The following is an 18820-nucleotide window of genomic DNA, read 5'->3' as shown; positions in this document are numbered from 1 at the left end:
TAATCTTTTGTTAGTGGATTAGTCTGAGTGCCTTAATGAGCTCCTAAATACATTATCTTTCACCTGCTGCAGACCACCAGTTATGCCTAATGATTGCTTCAGGGTGTACATAAATAGAGATGTAGCAAATTGTTTTGGAAGATCAATTGCACCTCTAATCACACCACAATATGATCACACTGTAGTATTTTTAAGCAATGGTTAGCCATAGAACTGTTACAGTGAGGCTCAAACAATAAATAGTTTTTTATTATTCACTTATTCACCTACTGACTTGATGGCATGATGATGTAATCCATTTAACTGTTGGCTGACACACATGCCATGTATGCATGACATCACACTGCTGAATCTGGGTCATAACCTTGTTATCTTCTCTTTCACACAGCCTTCCGAAAACCCCTCCTTTAATATTGTGCCAAATATTTATACATGGAATGAAATCGAAATATGTCCTTATATACAGTAGATACAGAAAGTCTCAAGGGCATTTTTTAAAGCAGCTTACTATATTTGGCATGCTCATTCACAATGGCATCAGTATTTCAGTCAATTCTAAGAAAGCCCTGAGCCATTCAGTTTGATTTGATTTGGATCAAGTGCATGAAGCTAATCCTTCTGTAATGTCATGTATCTCCTCTCTCTGTCCTTCCAGCCTGCGATATGAATGTCCATAATCAGTGTGTCATGAACGTGCCCAGCATGTGTGGAACCGATCACACTGAAAGGAGGGGGCGTCTTTTCCTCAAGTGTGAGGTCACTGCCGATAAGCTGCAGGTCACAGGTAGGCCTCATAACCACCCCTCTCTGAAGCACACACTGGATTAAATGGGCTGAAAACATGCCAGGTGTGATATACCTCAACTGGTTTATGTGTATTTATGTCAGATGCCTAATGAAGATGTGTTTGTGTGTATATTTGTTTGTCACCACAGGCAGGCTGGGATGAGGGTGTAGGTGGTAGCAGACTCTGTTCTATTTCAATTGTGAACCTGGATCAATTTCAATGCTTTGCCCCTTTTTGTCGATAAACCCTGACTGTCTAATTTCACACAGACATTCACTCTTTATCCCCTGCTGCCATTACACCTGAACTGAACCTTGCACATCATTAACTCTGCCGTAACCCTACTTGTAATGCGGTGAATCCAACTGCTAACCACATGGCTGGCCCTGTGACTATCAGCTATCAGTATGCTGCAGAGTCTTTTCCCTTTTTGGTGCACAGATCGATAGAGCCTCTCCTGATAAACATTCTCCCGTAAGAAACAATTCACAGTTACGACACACTTGGAAGGCAATCCCAATCCAAATATGTAGTCCTGCAGTGGTGTGTGGTCTGCTGCGTGGGCTTCGTGTTGTTACCCTTTTTAAACAGTCACGACTTTCTCTGTGTTGGCTGGAGTTTCTGATGCAACTGAAATATCTCTAAGGCAAATTAAACGCTTGATATATTAATTTAATATATTTGATCAGAATTGCACAAAGATGAGATCTGAGGGCTCTGCTTATGAATGGGGTCGTGACTTTACGGTCATCTGTCTTACCATTATTCATTAGAAGGCTATTCTACATGATCATATCACTGGCTATGCCAGCTGTTTTAATTACTAATGCCTCAAAGACACACCTGGTCTTTGCCTACTGAGCTCAGAAAAAGATGTAATGAGATACTATTAATAACATTTATTTAATGTAATGTAAGCAATAGGGATGTCATATTTCAGAGTTCTTTTAAAATCCTTAAGAAATGTTCTTACAGCCATTTGTTATTTGTATTTTATGTCTGAACAGCCAAAGAAAGAGTATGGCTATCATAATCTCATGTCTAATCGATACATTTATGTTTTGGATTATGATTCAAGTCTGTGACGCAGTGTACTACATCGTCATTCTCTATGAAACAAAATGTTTTATCATGAGAAAGGTCAGCTGAGTTAATTGTAACTAAAGCCACAAAAGGTTTTGGGCCTAATACCACTATCTGCTCCTCCCATACTTTACTGTTCATTAATCGTTTTCTATGTTTATTCATGATTTGCATGCCTTGACCATTTTTACAAATACAAACAGTGCATTTAGAAAAGATGTAGGTTTAAATATTTAAGTTGATAAATCACAAATTGCAATAATCACAAACTTCTGGGGTTAAAAGAGATTGGGATAATTTCATGCATAATCTGTCCAATGTAATTGTTGTGACATTCAGAGTCCTTGGCAAAAGGTAGCACCAAAATGAGCAGTGTCTGTTTGATACTGCTGTGAGCGCAGAGTTGTCACTTTTAAATGGGGTTCTAGGAACAGTGGTCCTCCAACATGGCTGGCGCAGGATGCGGCATCAATGGAGCAGCTTTGTTATGAATAGTCATTGGTTGCGCTAGTTTATATTGTAATGAAGCAATGATGATGCCGCTACATACATGAAGCAGTTTGTACAGCTCTCTGTGCAGAAACACAAATAGATTGAAAATGAATAAAATGGTAGAAAAATGGTTAATACTGATTCTTAGGTCTTAGGTCAAACTAATTATGGAATATGCACGCTGCACATTGGCCAAACTATCTGTATGGTGTTGTCGCTTGAGTTTATTAGGGGAAACATTGTAGTACAACAGTGTGTTTTTGTTTAGGAGCCCATTTTACCTTGTATTCCGAGGCATGCTGTAAATCCCCCGGCTGTAATGGTGCATTAGCACATCTGCTAGAACAATAGGGACTGGAATGAGCTGACCCATAATAATTTAAATAATCTGACAAGGCCCTGGCATTGAACTTCACTGATTTATTCAGTTATCAGATTAATACCAGCAGGAACAGAGTGAATGTGGGTAGGGAAGCGGTGCAACACCTACACACCCAACCCAAACATTAGGTAATAATAATTTGAGTAAGGAACACAATCACTTGTCTCATTCATGGAAGTTCTGTGCTCATTATCTGACCACTAAAGCACTAAAGTTTACTCTTCGTATTTATAATTAGAATTTTTGCACACAGTTGAGCTGATTCTAATGCATTTCTGCATTCATTCTAATCAAACTTGCCTTTAGCCTCAACTAAAAAGTGCAAAAAGTAAACTCAAAAGGTGGAAAAGATGGACACTTATAGGTAGAGGTCATGTTTACTGAATTTCTTTTTTACGTCATTGACCAAATTTCTTTTAACAATGTCGGAAAAATCTGAAGGCCATCCAACTATAAGTAATTCACGCCTTGTCCAGTTAAACGGAAAGTGTCTGCTAAGGGTAATTATTTCAATTTCATTTTATTTATAGTATCAAATCATAACAAGAGTTATCTCAGTTTTTAACAGTGGCGAGGAACAACTTCCTTTTAGGCAGAAACCTTGGACAGACCCATGCTCTTTGTGGGTGGCATCTGTCACTGCCGGTTTGGCCACAGGCACTGATACAGATATAGAGAAATATGATTCATAATTACCTAATTATAAAAAAAAAAATTAATAAATGAAAATTAATAGCTAGTAAATATGTCTTGTTATCATTAAAACATTCAAATTAAAATAATTGGTAATAATAGATTATGATGGAATTGTTACAACCCTGTCTGTCAAAATGACAGACAATGAGAAAGTCTAACGCAACCTGTGCTTATGGATACATGTGACTGGTTTGTATCACACAAACCAGTCACATCAGCTAGTTTACTTTTCCAGAGAATGTGTTTCTTCTAGTTCCTGTAAATACTGTATATCATATAGGTCTTACAGTAGTTTGTGTTGCCTTTAAAATGTTGTTATGGCCAAGTGTTAAATAACCTAAACAGTAACAATAGTTTAAACACAGTTCAATTAGATACATTTTGAGTTTGTCACAAATATTTATTCAAGGTCTTAACATGCATTTGTCTATCACAGGCCAGTCATCTGCTGAAATAAATGTCCCGTAAAATCTAAGTGGGACAAAAACATACAGTGGAGTTCAACAAAACACTTGAGTTTATACTAAATCATGCAAAGTAGACTCCTATCAAAAACATAATTTGTCCTGCTCCTGCTTCCCTCGCACTTTTAACATTCAGTCTCATCTGCTCTCCAACAATATCCTACTGGATAAGATGGCTACAGTATATTAACACTTCACACCTCTTCACCAAGGTTTGGGCTGTATCGTCTTTAGAAACATTCCAGTCCAATATTGCTTTTATTTTTGCTGAGCTGTGCTCTGCCAGCTGTCAACTCATGATAATGATGTACAGTATGTGTGAAAATGTATGCATATTTCACACTTGTATTTGCACATGAATGTGTATGTGTGTACACCAGGGCTGGGAAACCATTATCACCTGCAATATTGCAGATCATTGGCCCTCTGGTACATAGTAGTCTATTCCTGATGTGGACAAAACAGGCGTATTATCATTTACATGTGTTCTTTTGCTTGCTTGCGTGTGTGCGTGCGTGCGTGAGTGTGTGCGTGTGTGCATGCGTGTATACAACTGCTGTCCCAGCACTACCAGCCCACTCAGGCCAGATTGTATCATAGATTACATTAGCTGCTGTAGCTGCCTTGCAGCTAGCTTGCCGAACACAATTGTATTCCATTAGTGAAGAGTGTATTAGGGAAGAGGTGCAGTGGATAGCTGGGAGGATGATACTTTGCATCACTTTCAGATTATTATTCTACAAACACAAGTGTCATACTTTTATTAGGGTGTGTATGTGGTGATTTTGTATTTGTGCATTCATTTCATCCACAAAAAAGCATGTAGATAGACACCGGGGCTAATTTGGCTGTGGATGGACAGTACATACCTCCAGATTTTAGGCTGGCTGCTGTGAACCACAATGTCTTGTTTTCTTTGTATACATGTGTTGAACACAAATTAATTAATAATTAATAAGTAAAGTTATTTATTTATTTTTTATGTGAAAAAAGTAATCAGTAATTTATTATGTCTTTCATGTCACTTGCCCTGATCAAAGGTTAAGAACCATGTTACAAAGCAATGTAACATGGTGCCTTTAAGTCAAGACACACACACACACACACACACACACACACACACAAACACACACACACACACACGCAAACACACACACACACACACACTCACTCACACTCAACTTTGAGCGAAGAGTGACTCCAATTTCTTTTGCAATTACCCGATGACCAGAGCCAAAATGTTCGACAGGAAGTGACATGTCTGCCAGGGGTAGCAGCTGTCCTTTATGGCCCCACACATGAACTCCACCAGGCCAGTAGAGACAGACATACAGACTTCTGACAGTCTGGCAATGGCTAAATGAAATGAGTCGCTCAGAAAGATTTTCTTTGCAGTTTCCAGAGAAAACACGAGTTGTGAGTGTGTTTTTGTCAGTTAGGGTAAAACGGAGCTGGGAGGGGAGGTGCTGAAGGAGACAAAACAAGTTCTGTCTCTAAAGGACAGACATAGCCCACTAACCTTGTCCTACGCCTCTCATTCCTGCTGACACACAGCGCCTCTTTATCCATTGGTGCTGAGGAAACCACCCTCTTGTTTGTTTCAGCAATCCCATTGTTCATTGACTCGGTGCAAACATCCAGAGCCCACTTGGGAGAGGACATTTCTGTAATTTCGGTTCATATTCTTTTATTCCTACTTATCTTCATCAATGTGTATATATGTGTATATGTGTGCAGGCGTGTGCACAAACCCTTGCCGCATGCAGGTCATTTGGGAGTGTGGGAGAGACAGTGGTAATAATTACATTTCCGTTTTGTTCCCTCGTTGACTCACCCAGTTCTGGAGAAAAGCCTCATTTAACAAGCCCTCTGCTCTCACTTCACTCTGCTTTGAACCTTTTCATTAGATTTGTTTCCCTCTTGCCTCAATGTCCAAATGTCTCGATTGCTATTTGTTACACTAAAGCTGCTGTAGGTGTCAGTGTCTTTTAAATGTAGGCGCAGTGTAGGTGTGTGGAGGTCAGATTGGTGTTCAGAGTAGATATAGATGTAGGTGGATCAGGGAAGCTGGATTTTACTTTTGAACCTTCTGGAGGTGTAGCGGCCCTTCACGGTAAAATACCAAATCCACCCTAAACACTGTTAACAGCTTCTGGCAGATGCAGCTACCTACCTTGCATTAGGAGTCTATTTTACTGCCGCTTTCGATGTATTACTATAGATAACTGGCCAAATTTAGAAAGTGTAACATTAGAAACTAGATATATTAACAGTGCTGCTACTTTGAAAGAAAAGTTAAACTTTAGTGGTAACTTTTCTTTGTCTACAGACATCCATGAACGAGAGAATACTAGAATGCACTGCGACAACAGCTCCCATCTTCCTGATCTGGTCATAGGTTGCATGCAACATGTATCTTAAATGGTGCATGGCATCATTCTCTATTCATATTTACTTTTTTATCTGGATAAACATATACAACATTATACAACATTATACTCCAATTCATTTTGCTCTCTAGGTTGTTAAACAGCATTATGGGAAATGTAGGATGAACTTAAAAAAACATTACCACAATACTTTGTAACACACATTAAGTGAGCTTAATCAGGCGTTACAACACATCCTGCGTATAGTATCCTGTGCAGCAACACCTTAGTTGAAAATGTGTCTCCCTTCCTTCTGCCCTTGTATCTCTTTTTACTCATCTCACTCTAACTATATCGCCTCATTCATTTTAAGGCTATTTTAGGGTGCTCACTGTAGGCAGTGTCAAGTGTCAGATGTTAACCATTGCTCAATGGTGGAGCACATCCTTCTTCCTGAGTCAATAAATTAGTGAAATGTCAATGTTTGCCTACTTAATTGTTGAAATTCTTGATTAATACAGTGTTTTATGTGCTTCACTTTGAGTCACTTTGTTCCCTCTTTGTCACTTCCATGTTACTAGCAAGTTTCTCATTCATTCAGCCAATCATTCAAATAAAAATGATATCCTTTTTTTTTTTTTTTTTTTTATACGGCTCCCTGAATCCAAGGAGAGTTGGGGTTGGATCAAGGTTTGGATGCAGCCTGTTGGTTGCCAAATGAGAATCATTGCCCAGTGCTCTGGATGCCACCTACTTACTGCCACTGCTTCCACTCTTCAGCCTTTTCTTAAAGTCATTTCCATTTCTTTGTAGTATCTTGAGTCATTGTGCAAAAAAGCCAACAGGTTCTTGCCAAGAGAAAATATAATTAAAATCCTTTTGCAAATTTCCCATGAATCAGAGTTAAGTTGGAACAGCTGACAGCACTTCTGTCTGTACCAATGCCAACACTTTTCCACTGCAGGGAGTTGGCCACTGGGACAACAGTGTCCCCTGTCTAAATGTTCTGTAGTGAGCTCCTTGGCCATCTGACTGTGTGCTTGTAATGAAGATATAATCCATCAGAACTGTATTGTAATAATAATAAATATATATTCTTATTCAAAAAAAGCTGTAATAGTGTAGCATATACAGTACACACCAAAACTCATGTGCCTCCATGTGTCATACTATAGGAATGCGGGTCACTCCACTTCCTGTATGCTGATGTAATATTTCATTATAAGGCAAACTTCAAAATGCCATTTTTCAGTAGTAGTAGTGGGCTTTCAAAGGAGCACAGGCAGAGTTATGCTGAGAGGTGCAAGTGATAGAGCAAGTCTGGTGGTTTAAGTTTTATAAACTTTGTTTACACAAGGAGGTGAAGAACAAACATGGCTGACAACGTTTTTAAGGTAGGGTCATCTGGTGTCAGCGGAAGACCAGGCTTTGTGTGTTTGTTTGTGAACTCTGACTGACTGCAGTTTAGTCACACACACACAGACACACAAACACACAGACGAACACACACACACACATACTCAACTTTGAGCGAAGAGTGACTCCAATTTCTTTTGCAATTACCCGATGACCAGATCGAGCCAAAATGTTCAACAGGAAGTGACATGTCTGCCATGGGTAGCAGCTGTCCTTTAAACCCATACATGGCCCAAAATCATTTCACTATTTGCAATCCAGTTTACATTCAGATATTTGATTGCTACCATCACTATACTAAAAAAACATGGGCACATTTTCCTGTAACATACTGTATGTTGTAGACTGTTACGTGCAGTAATGAACAGACTTTGAAACGTTTCTGAAAATATGGAGAAAAAAACACTAGAGCCATGAGAATATGAACTCTCTCTGACAGTAAAATATTTTAAGAAAACCTCTATGATTCACATCATTCATAAGGGCATAACGCACAGTGACATCCTCCCATCTTGGTATGAACCATCTTTTGTAGTTTGTCTCCATCATATTAAGACTTACTCTGGGGAGCTCATAGAAGAGCTGAACTTTGTTGCCGTGTTATTTCTGATGCCAGACTCCCAGAAGTCATGCCATTGGTATTCCCAGTCTGTCGTTGCTGCCCTGCCACGGCTCCCTCTCCTTAGTGAGTTGCACACTGTGTTCTTCACGACATTTTCACATATGCCTCTGCCTTTAATTGCTCCACTTTTTTCTGTCTTGCTTGGGGTTTTCTTTCTTTTTAGTTTTTTTCTTTCATTCTTCATTCTGTTTTATTTATTTATTTACAAATATTGACCTTAATCAAAATGGAAAATGCAAACCGATTAGTTAGTCCCAGTTTGTTTTTCTACAATAGAACAAGAGATACCCAGATTCAATTTTAAGCACTACTAGGCTATTTTTTGCAAATGCAGCACTTAAGTAATTTCAGTCTGCATCATGGTGAGCCTTGTAGATGGTGTGCAACAGTTCAATTTTTGCGACAGGGAAATAAGCACAAAAATCTGTTTAACAGTCCAGATATGAGCAAAATGTATTAGAGAGAGACGTAGAAGCTCTTATCTTACATGTGACTGTTTGTTTTTTCAACAGAAAGGAGTACAACTTTATATAGTTTGCAGTAGATGCATGCAGAGGATTACAGAGTGAAAATCATATGTGCTGATTAGCTGCCATAGGTTCAGAAAGTAAAGCTTGGCTATATCTGAAATTTTATTACACAAAGATGATAAAATAATAAGCTGTCATAAAATGACATATCTAATGTTTGGCTCAGATTTTTTTCTTCCTTTTTTTGGTTAGTTTTAGTCGGAGCATGGTTGGATAGAACAGAGGTCAAGTTGTTTTTTGTGGGTACTGTTTGAACTTGCACTGCTGTTTAAATGTGAGCCAAGATAGTTGTAAAGACTTGTATCCTAGCAACCATGTTACGGCCCCTACACACACCTCTGCTTCCTTTGTCCTTGTGTGTGTGTGTGTGTGTGTGTGTGTGTGTGTGTGTGTGTGTGTGTGTGTGTGTGTGTGTGTGTGTGTGTGTGTGTGTGTGTGTGTGTGTGTGTGTGTGTGTGTGTGTGTGTGTGTGTGTGTGTGTGTGTGTGTGTCTTTTTGCATGTGCATGTGTTTTTAAACTCCCTTGCACATAGGGCTGGGCGATATGGAGAAAATCAGATATCACGATATTCTTGACCAAATACCCCAATGTCGATAACAATATTGTAGGGTTGACAATTGGTGCCTTAACAAAATATTTTCAGAATGACATTTGAGATAAATAATCATCAATAATGTGGATATAATGGTTGAGTGGGTAAAGGCAAATAATAGAACAGCTAGAACAATCTGGTGAATTACATCACTTTACTGTAATGCAGCCTTTAAAACCAGGAAAAGACAACACGTATGCTATATTATGATATCCAAAATCTAAGACAATATCTAGTCTCCTATCACGATATGGATTTAAAATTGATATATTGCCCAGCCCTATTTGCACACAGATACATAGAATCATTATGCACTTAAATACCTATACTTACTGATTACAAAATCAGAGATAATTTGACCTTTAAGCAGGAATGGTCAGCACCAAAGATACCTTGGATTGTGAGGTTATGTCTCTGCAGTACAGCCGAAAGAAATTAGGATTACACAAACACCTTGTTTTGTTTATGAGCCATACAGTTGTATAGAAGTGCCAGCCAAGCTAAATTAGACAGTCTAGAATGCCCCCTACTGGTCATGACTGGAAATACAGTTGGCAGTAACAGTAAGAGATACTTAACTTAGTGGTTTCTTGTCTGTAGTCAATAAAGACACCCCCTTATACACACATCTTATGGTCAGAGGAAACCTCTACAAACAGCCCTTTGCAATCCACACCATCAGGGTGTACTGGCAGAAACATAGTTAAAAAAAATGATATCGACATCTTAGTTCTAGTAGTATTTTCTTTGTATATATCTTTTATTTTATACACATTTGTATATCTTTATATAGATATTATGAGAGAAATGTCCAGTGTATCATCAAGTTTATTCTGTATAATTGTCATAGTTTTTATTGTTTGACTTAACCTTTGTATTAAGTAATTAATAATTTAATAGGTATTTATTATTCAGACAAATTACATTACATCCAGCCTAATCACTGATTGTATTCCACAGACTCATCACAAGCACAAGCAATTGAACAATGTCCCTTTGTAGTTCTGTTTGTAGGCTGTTATATGAATGTAATTTGGGTACTGTGACTTTGCATACATACGGCCAGTGTATGAAACATTCAAAACATGCCCTTTACGATGCAAGAGTTCAAAGTTGAAGGAGAAAGAATTGGAAACAGAAGTTACATAAAGTACATGATACATGGAAATATAACATGTATACAACACATTCTGTGTAGATTGTCTATGAAGATTAATATCACACGGTCAGGGTAAAAACAAACCACCAGCATCCCATCAGTGCATTGAGAGTTGACACAAGGAAGAATTCTTCTGATTCACAACTTATGGTTATGGTTTATGAGAAGCACCCTGGTTTTTCAGGGATTTAAAAATATAATTTTAGGGATCATTTGCTATTCCATCAAGAAGTTAAAACAAACAAAATGTGAAAGCCCTTATTAAGCTCACATATTAAATTCATTTCTATTCCATTTCACCTCTTTTGATGAAATGGAAAGAGTTTGGAATGAAGGAGAGGCATCAAGGTTCAATTTATATCTGAACATCTAAGAAGTCAGCAAAAAAAAAAGTGTGTCTTCCCCACTCTGTTGTAGAGTGCATACATATAAGAATACACTCAAGTGCAAATAGAGTATACCGTGAGTCTTTATTTGGTGCCTGTAGACGGGCTTTACACTTATCTATTGGATTTCTGAGAAGGCAGAGGGTTGCAAGCTCCAGCTCGCTCAATACCTTCCCACACCTCAAGTTACTTCTGTAAACTGTTGTCTGTCTCTCTTCCTCCTCTCAGATTTTGTGTGTGTGTGTGTGTGTGTGTGTGTGTGTGTGTGTGTCTTATAATACATCCATGGTGTGTACTCTACAGCAGCTTACTCCATCGCTCATCAAACTTCACACCTCGCTAACAAAAGCAAACAACGGTACTGTTGGCTTATTAAATAAGACTTTGGTTCTATTGGTACAACTGCAATATTTCTTTTCATTTGCAAGAATAAAATGAAGCCACTTTGTCATGGAGGGTTTTACCAGTGGCTCAAATTAGCCTAAAATAGCATTGTATCATTTGTTGGTTTTGTGTGTCAATGTTGTTCTCTTTGGCCTTTGCAACAGTTGCTGTGTTAACTCAGTGGTGACAATCTCTCATTGATTTTGTTCATTTATCCCTCTTAATCCTATAAATACAGTATCTCATTCAAAGCATTCCAGCTAAAACATTGGGTTTAGCTGGGTTTAGCTCTCATGCCGTCTTGACAAAGTGGCTTAGTGCTGTCCTCTCCAGGTCAAAGGTCATTTAGCATCTCTGCTACTCTGTCCCTCCGTTGTAGTTTGACTGACAGGGCCACATGGACAGGCTTCTGGGCTTTCCAGGGGCTGAGGTTGAGCCAAGCAAGGCAGGCAATCACACTGTCTCTTTGGGGATGTGTTGTGTGTAGACAAACACAGTATGTGTGTAAATGTGTTTATGTTTGAGTGTGGACAAAGATGTGTGTGTGTGTGTGTGTGTGTGTGTGTGTGTGTGTGTGTGTGTGTGTGTGTGTGTGTGTGTGTGTGTGTGTGTGAGTGTGTGCGCGTGCGCGCGCTGTACTGTAGCTCAGGCCTGGCAGTGCTCCAACGCTCAGGGCTAATGGAGTGCTAATGTCCCTGGTGTGCCCTTGTTTACTGAACAGCTAAATACAGGAGGACAAAAAGAGAGGCTTCGCCTACTTAAGCATGTCACAGCCTGCAATTTTTAATCACTGTTCTCATAAAAGTTCCTGCATTTGCTTCCTGTATGGCTCGGCCCGTGACTTACCGTTAAATCTTGAACACCTACAATTTATTCTATTGATGTTCACCTGTTGCTTAAAAGAAAGCATCTGTTTTTTTTCCGAGGCGTAGTTGGTGTGGGGAGGGGTTGCAGTTCAGTGGGCTGGGGATCTCATCGCTGCTTTTTGCAGATGATGTGGTCCTGATGGCATCATCGGCCTGTGGCCTTCAGCACTCACTGGATTGGTTCGCAAGTGTGAAGTGGCAGGGATGAGGATCAGTACCTCTAAATCTGAGGCCATGGTTCTCAGCAGGAAACAGATGGAGTGCCTACTCCCGGTAGGGAATGAGTCCTAACCCCAAGGGAAGGAGTTAAAGTACCTTGGTGTCTCTTTCCCGAGTGAGGGGACAATGGAGCGGGAGATTTGTGGAAGAATCGGCGCAGCAGGGGCGGTAATACATTCACTTTATCGCACCATTGTGACGAAAAGAGAGCTGAGCCAGAAGGCAAAGCTCTCGATCTACCGCTCAATTCTCGTTCCTACCCTCACCTATGGTCATGAAGGCTGGGTCATGACCGAAAGAACGAGATCCAGGGTACAAGCAGCCAAAATGGGTTTCCTCAGGAGGGTGGCTGGCGTCTCCCTTATAGATAGGGTGAGAAGCTCAGTCATCCGTGAGGAACTCGGAGTAGAGCCGCTACCCCTTTGCGTCGAAAGGAGCCAGCTGAGGCACCTGGTAAGGATGCCCCCTGGGTGCCTCCCTACGGAGGTGTTCCAGGCAGGAGGCCTCGGGGAAGACCCAGGACTTGGTGGAAGGATTATATCTCCACCCTGGCCAGGGAACGCCTCAGAATCCACCAGTCAGAGCTGGTTAATATGGCTCGGGAAAGGGAAGTTTGGGGTCCCCTGCTGGAGCTGCTGCCCCCGCGACCCAACCCCGGATAAGCGGATGAAGCTGGATGGATGGATCTGTTTTTTTCCCGACTTACATGATTTGTATTGTAGAAACCACACAGAATATGAATGAAAAGTGTTCATTTAAGTCAAGTCATCTTTATTTGTCAATTTCTTCACATATACTAGACATGCAGAGGAATCGAAAGTTCGTTTCTCACCATCCCATGGTGAAGAAGAAAAAATGCAGATAAGACAAGACATTCCAACCACAAGAGTAAAAAAAGTGCTCAACAGATAGTGACATTTTCCTAACACTAAAACAATAAACGGCAACAATACCACAAGACAAAAACACAAGAATGTCACAAGCGGCAAACATTTTTATATGATGTGGTGTGGTAGTGCAGAAAGATGTGCAAAAATGCAACAGTGCAACAGCAGCAACTTCAGAGTCCAGAGTTTTTGTGCAAAAAGATGCTATGTACAAAAAGAAAAAGAAACCGCAGCAACTTCAGAGTCCGGGCGGTGGATAAAGCTGTTTGCTAGTCTGGTGGAGCGGGCACTGAGGCTTCTCCATCTCCTCCCAGAGGGCAGGAGGCTGAGAAGACTGTGCGGGTCGTCGCTCACACTCATGGTTGCTTTTCGGGTGAGGCGGGTGTTGTATACGTAATTTTAGCTATTGATACTAGGCTAATTTAATCCATCAGGTATTAGTGTGGTAACTAGCAGCGCAGTAGGTTTTTGAGGTGTGCTGAATATGGGAAAAAGTAGAACCAGTGTGCTTCACCTCATTTAGAGAAACCGAGTGGTGCAAATGAAAACAATGCTTTTACAGAGTCACGTATACTGTTCATACATTTATGTAGTTATTCTGTGTCTTTATAGACAAATTAATAATTTCTCCCTATTCTTTATTTCCCCATCAGTGGGTGAAGGCAAAAACCTGATCCCCATGGACCCCAATGGCCTGTCTGATCCGTATGTCAAGCTCAAGCTTGTACCAGACCCCAAAAATGAGACCAAGCAGAAGACCAAAACCATCCGCTCCAACCTCAACCCGAAATGGAACGAGTCCTTTAATTTGTGAGTAAATGACCTGTAACCTCTGTCCTACTAAAGGCTACACTACACCTTTGGGTATTTTACAATGGGACATACATGTACTGAATACTGGGAATGTCAGCAGTACATTAAAACAACTGAATCAGCTGTTTATACTGATACATCTTCTAATGCCGATATTAATAATACCAATGATTTCTATACTTCTATCACTACTTATGCTGGAGCTACTGCCGTTACTACTGTACAAAAACTATCCCAATACATCATGACTTCTTCACCCAACCTTTTTGGATATCTTTCCTTCATCAGGGTGGTGGCTGAAGTTGTTTCCGTTTTTTTTATATGGTCCATCGAGCAGTCAGTTTTTTTCTAAATGTGTTTGACAAAATACAACGTTTTCTCCTATTGGATACAGACATTTATGAGACAAATATAAATGACCGGAAGTGCTAAAAATACAATATTGTATTACAACCAACTTTTCAAAAAATTCTTTACCAAATGCAGTATTTCACCGTAACCTTTCAATTGGTTGATAGACTGAAACTTACACTGGTCTGCACCTTGCTCTCTGTTCTTACAGTTTGAATCTACTAGTGCTAACACTACTTCAAAAATAATAATTACATGTAACAACTAATTTTTTTACTTTCTAAGTAATTTATCATTCTAATAGTACTAACTAGTGCTGTCACAGCAAGATTATCACTGCTGTTACTATTACTACAAATTATAACATATAACCACAAAGTACAATCAAATGACATATTTGGTTTTAAATTGTGAAATGTAATTGTTATGAAAAACTTGACATAAACATCATGTGTACCATCTCTGTGTTATATAGCAAGCTGAAGCCTACAGATAAGGACCGCAGGCTGTCAGTGGAGGTGTGGGACTGGGACCGGACCACTAGGAATGACTTCATGGGGGCCCTTTCCTTCGGTGTATCAGAGCTCATTAAGGCTCCAGTCTGTGGCTGGTAACACTCACTTCCATGTTGTTATTCACCCTCATGTATTGTTTGAGATGACACCGTGTGGTAGTTTTCAGTTTGAAGTCCAGCAGCTACAGTATAAAACTCACTCACATTTACCTGCTATTAAATATTGAACACTTAAAGGCTTCATAAGAGTTTGATTATTAAATGCTTCCCTAGCATCATTTACAATTATTTTGAATGCAGCTCAGCCAGTTAATACTGATGGTTTATTGAATGATATATAACAACAATATAATATACTACTGTACAGTACAACTTTGGTGGTGCTGCCTATATGCACTAATAGCCATATTGGTCATAGCATTGACAGTGTATGAAGATGACCTCCTTTGCAGCTTACATTGCAGGTTTCCAGGAACACCGTCTGATGTACACAATAGGCAAAAGTTTGGGACTTTGCTGTGGGCAATAACTTCAATAACTTGTTCTGTACTGATTGATGGCCATCTGGAGCCATAGCAACAGTCGGTTTTTCCCAGAGAAGCAAGAGATTTTCATTTTTCACTTTTTTAATTGACAGTCGAGTTTGCGTTTGCTTCGATATGTGTGTCTTGAATTGTAAGGTGTCAAATACCCCAGAGGCAAAGAGACTGTTTGTGTACCATCAACTATATCCAGGCCCAGCAGGTAAAAATCCATGGAAGAGTAGAATAGTAGAGTAGAAGAAGGGAAGGTAGACAAATTAAACTTAAATTTGGTTTCTTATCTCACAATGTTTTTTTGTATGAATCCATACTCATTCTCCCTGTCTTTCTTCCTCCATCTTCCCTATCTTCCCGTCTCTTTTTTTTAAGGTATAAGTTATTGTGCCAAGAGGAGGGGGAGTACTACAATGTTCCTATCTCAGAGGAGGATGATGGGAATGAGGAACTCAGGCAGAAATTTGAGGTGAGGTTTGTTCTGAAATAACCACCATTGCCATCTGATCTGTCTGTTTTTTGTCTTGAATTATTGACTTAAAGGTGCAATATGTAATACTGACAGCTAGTGTTTAAAATAATTACTGAGGTACAAATTCAAAATACTGGAGAGAGTCGCCTCCGCCCTCTCCTCCCCAGACTCGAAGTTCACGGAGGTTGCCAGGCTGAGACCGCAGCATCCATAGTCTCGCTTAGCCAGACCCTCCTCTAAAGCGCGCTGAAGGAGCATCCACAACAATGTTGCTAGACGCTTGTCTCACATAGCCAGACATTACTTCACAGCACAGCGGACTAGCTAACGTTAGATGCTGGCTATATTGTCATAGAAGCCTGTGCTCACGCGGGGCTCTGTACCCAACTGACAGATAAACTTTTTGTCTTAGAATTACGGTAGGAACTGCTAAAAACACGACAACTTTGCCGTCCTCTCCACCCGACTGAACACACTTTATTGGCTTAGAATAACGGCAACATTTGCTAAACACACTGTAAACTCACGGTCCTCTCTTCCCAATTTACAGCCCCCCTCTCTTGGTTTAAAATAACTCACCGTTGTCGGCTACGGCCGCTGAACAGGCTACACGTTGTAAACAGCCGTGGCCCGCTTGCCTGGTCCTCCGGTAACATTAGCAGTGTTAGCGGCGTTAGCCAGGACCAGTCGGGATCACTTTACTGGCTGTGTCTCAATTTGTTTTTGCATGTAACCAACTCGGGTACTCTAGCTATATAATTCAATGTGAGTACATGAATGTTGAAATGACGTAAAATGCCTGTTCCTTGTAGCCGTGATAAATTAGCCTGAAGCTAATGCTTACCTGTTCAGGAGGAAATTAGCCAACTCTGCGTCCTTTTGGGCTCTAAGCTGTCTCCGTATTTCAAATACATCTCTAAACATGCCGTTTTTTTTAGGTCTGGTAGAATCTATCTCCGTTGATCCCGTTCGTTTGTTTGCTGCTTTCATGGCTGTACTAATGTTACAGCTGTAGCCTGCTGGCTTTACGTTTTCACAGGTAATGTTGTCAAACTGGGCAGTTGATAACAACACACAGCCCAAAACACAAACAGAAATACCATCGCGGAACGGAAATTTCAAAAGGAAAAAATACTGGCATTAGCATTGTTGTCAGAAAAGATAGGATTTCAACTTAGCATGTTTTCTTAATATCTGATGACGCATAGGGGTCATTTCTGGATTTATTACAGTAAATATATTACATATTGGGCCTTAATGTCTTATCTAGAGTCTGTACAACATTAGCACTAATAGCGTATCCGCAATTGGCTATCAATAAGACTCTTCTGGTGGTCTTTATATCTATATCAGCAAACCAATGTCATTGTTGATTATGATGATGATGTGGTAATTTTGTATTTGACACAGCCCTGTCTAGCTGTGTGACTAAGGCGACCTATCATACCCAGCTGTTAAAGTCTGACGACATCTTTCCTGAGTCACTCTATAGCCTTGTTAATCCCATCCAGATAACCTTTTCTTTAATTTACTATAAATTGATAAGTATTAGTGTGTCCAGCCATTCTAAGCTCTAAAACAAGCATGTGTATATTAGAACTTGGAAATGATATTGAATGGTCACATATCCGTAGCAGCTGCAGCTTTCAAAGACCTCCTCAGCTCGTAGTCTCTTTGTACTTGAAGAATTCACTTTAACATTTAACATGTGAGTTGTGTGCTCGTCACCAATTGTTAGCATTTTGTTCCTCAATCAGAGCGATTCGAAGCCTGGAGTTAAACCGAAGCAATCCACCAACAGCCTTTGATATGTCTTGTTTTCCTGCGACAGCTGTCTTTTAATCTACAGAGCCATTTTCTTTAAAAAAAAGTGATTTGATGCAAGGCCCAAAATGTTTTGATACCACATCTTGTTTTTAAATTGTTTTTCACGAGTTTGTATCATTAGTTAGTTATATTAAAAACATGAAATTCAGTTGGACTTTCTTTTCTTTTCTTTTTTTTTTACACTTTTCCAATTTATAGTATTACAAGCTGTTTTTCAACCTCATCAGGAGTGAAACAGGGTGATGCTTTGTCCCCCACACTATTTGCAATTTATGTAAACGATTTGGCAAAGGAAATGAAAGCTTTAACTGTGGGCTAAGATGTGGAATTTAAATGATAAGTATTCTTCTGTACGCGGATAACATAGTTTTACCGTCACAATCTAAAGACAACATGCAGCAGATGCTCTCCTATATTGACGAGTTGTGTAATAAATGGAGACTGTTTATTAATAGAAAGAAAACGGAAATAATTAATTTTAGAAAAGTGGATCACACAGCCTGAACGATGCAGATTCACATAAATATCTTGGTTTCTATGTTGATGAACATACGACTCTTAGAATAGGTGTAAAGGTTCATTGGTAAAAGCAAGAATCTAAATGATATGAGTTTCCAAACATATTCTAAACTGTTTCAAGTTTGTGTGTGTCCTGTACTTGATTATACTGCGGGTGTAAGAGGCCTTAGACATATCTCTATGTGTGAATTAGTGCAAAACAGTGCCATAAGATATTTTCTGGGTGTGCACAAATATGCACCAAAATTGACTATAGTCGGAGACACGGATGGCAATCATTCTTGGTTCTTGGTCTAAAGATAAATCCATATTGTTTTGCAACTATGGGTTTGGTGAGTCGTTTTTTTAATAATAAAAAGCTCAATATTGGTTTGTTTAAAGAATTTGTGTTTGGTAAAGACAAAGAGCAGTGGGCTGACAATATTTGGACTAAGCCAATAATAACCTTTTATG

General features: G+C 39.6%; 1 protein-coding gene across 1 annotated transcript in view; it reads left to right on the top strand.

Moving 5' to 3' along the window:
- Positions 1 to 18820, top strand: part of prkcaa (protein kinase C, alpha, a) — a 156236-nt gene that overhangs the window by 93269 nt on the left and 44147 nt on the right. Inside the window, exons 5-8 of the mRNA XM_039814229.1 lie at positions 656 to 784; positions 13989 to 14145; positions 14975 to 15109; positions 15925 to 16018. Of these exons, the coding sequence (XP_039670163.1) occupies positions 656 to 784; positions 13989 to 14145; positions 14975 to 15109; positions 15925 to 16018 (515 nt within the window). The remainder of the gene's footprint in view (positions 1 to 655; positions 785 to 13988; positions 14146 to 14974; positions 15110 to 15924; positions 16019 to 18820) is intronic.

This window comes from Perca fluviatilis, chromosome 1 (assembly GCF_010015445.1).
Source record: "Perca fluviatilis chromosome 1, GENO_Pfluv_1.0, whole genome shotgun sequence".
Classification (NCBI taxonomy): domain Eukaryota; kingdom Metazoa; phylum Chordata; class Actinopteri; order Perciformes; family Percidae; genus Perca; species Perca fluviatilis.
The sequence above is the reverse complement of the archived record's forward strand: the minus strand, read 5'-3'. Positions and strand labels throughout refer to the sequence as shown.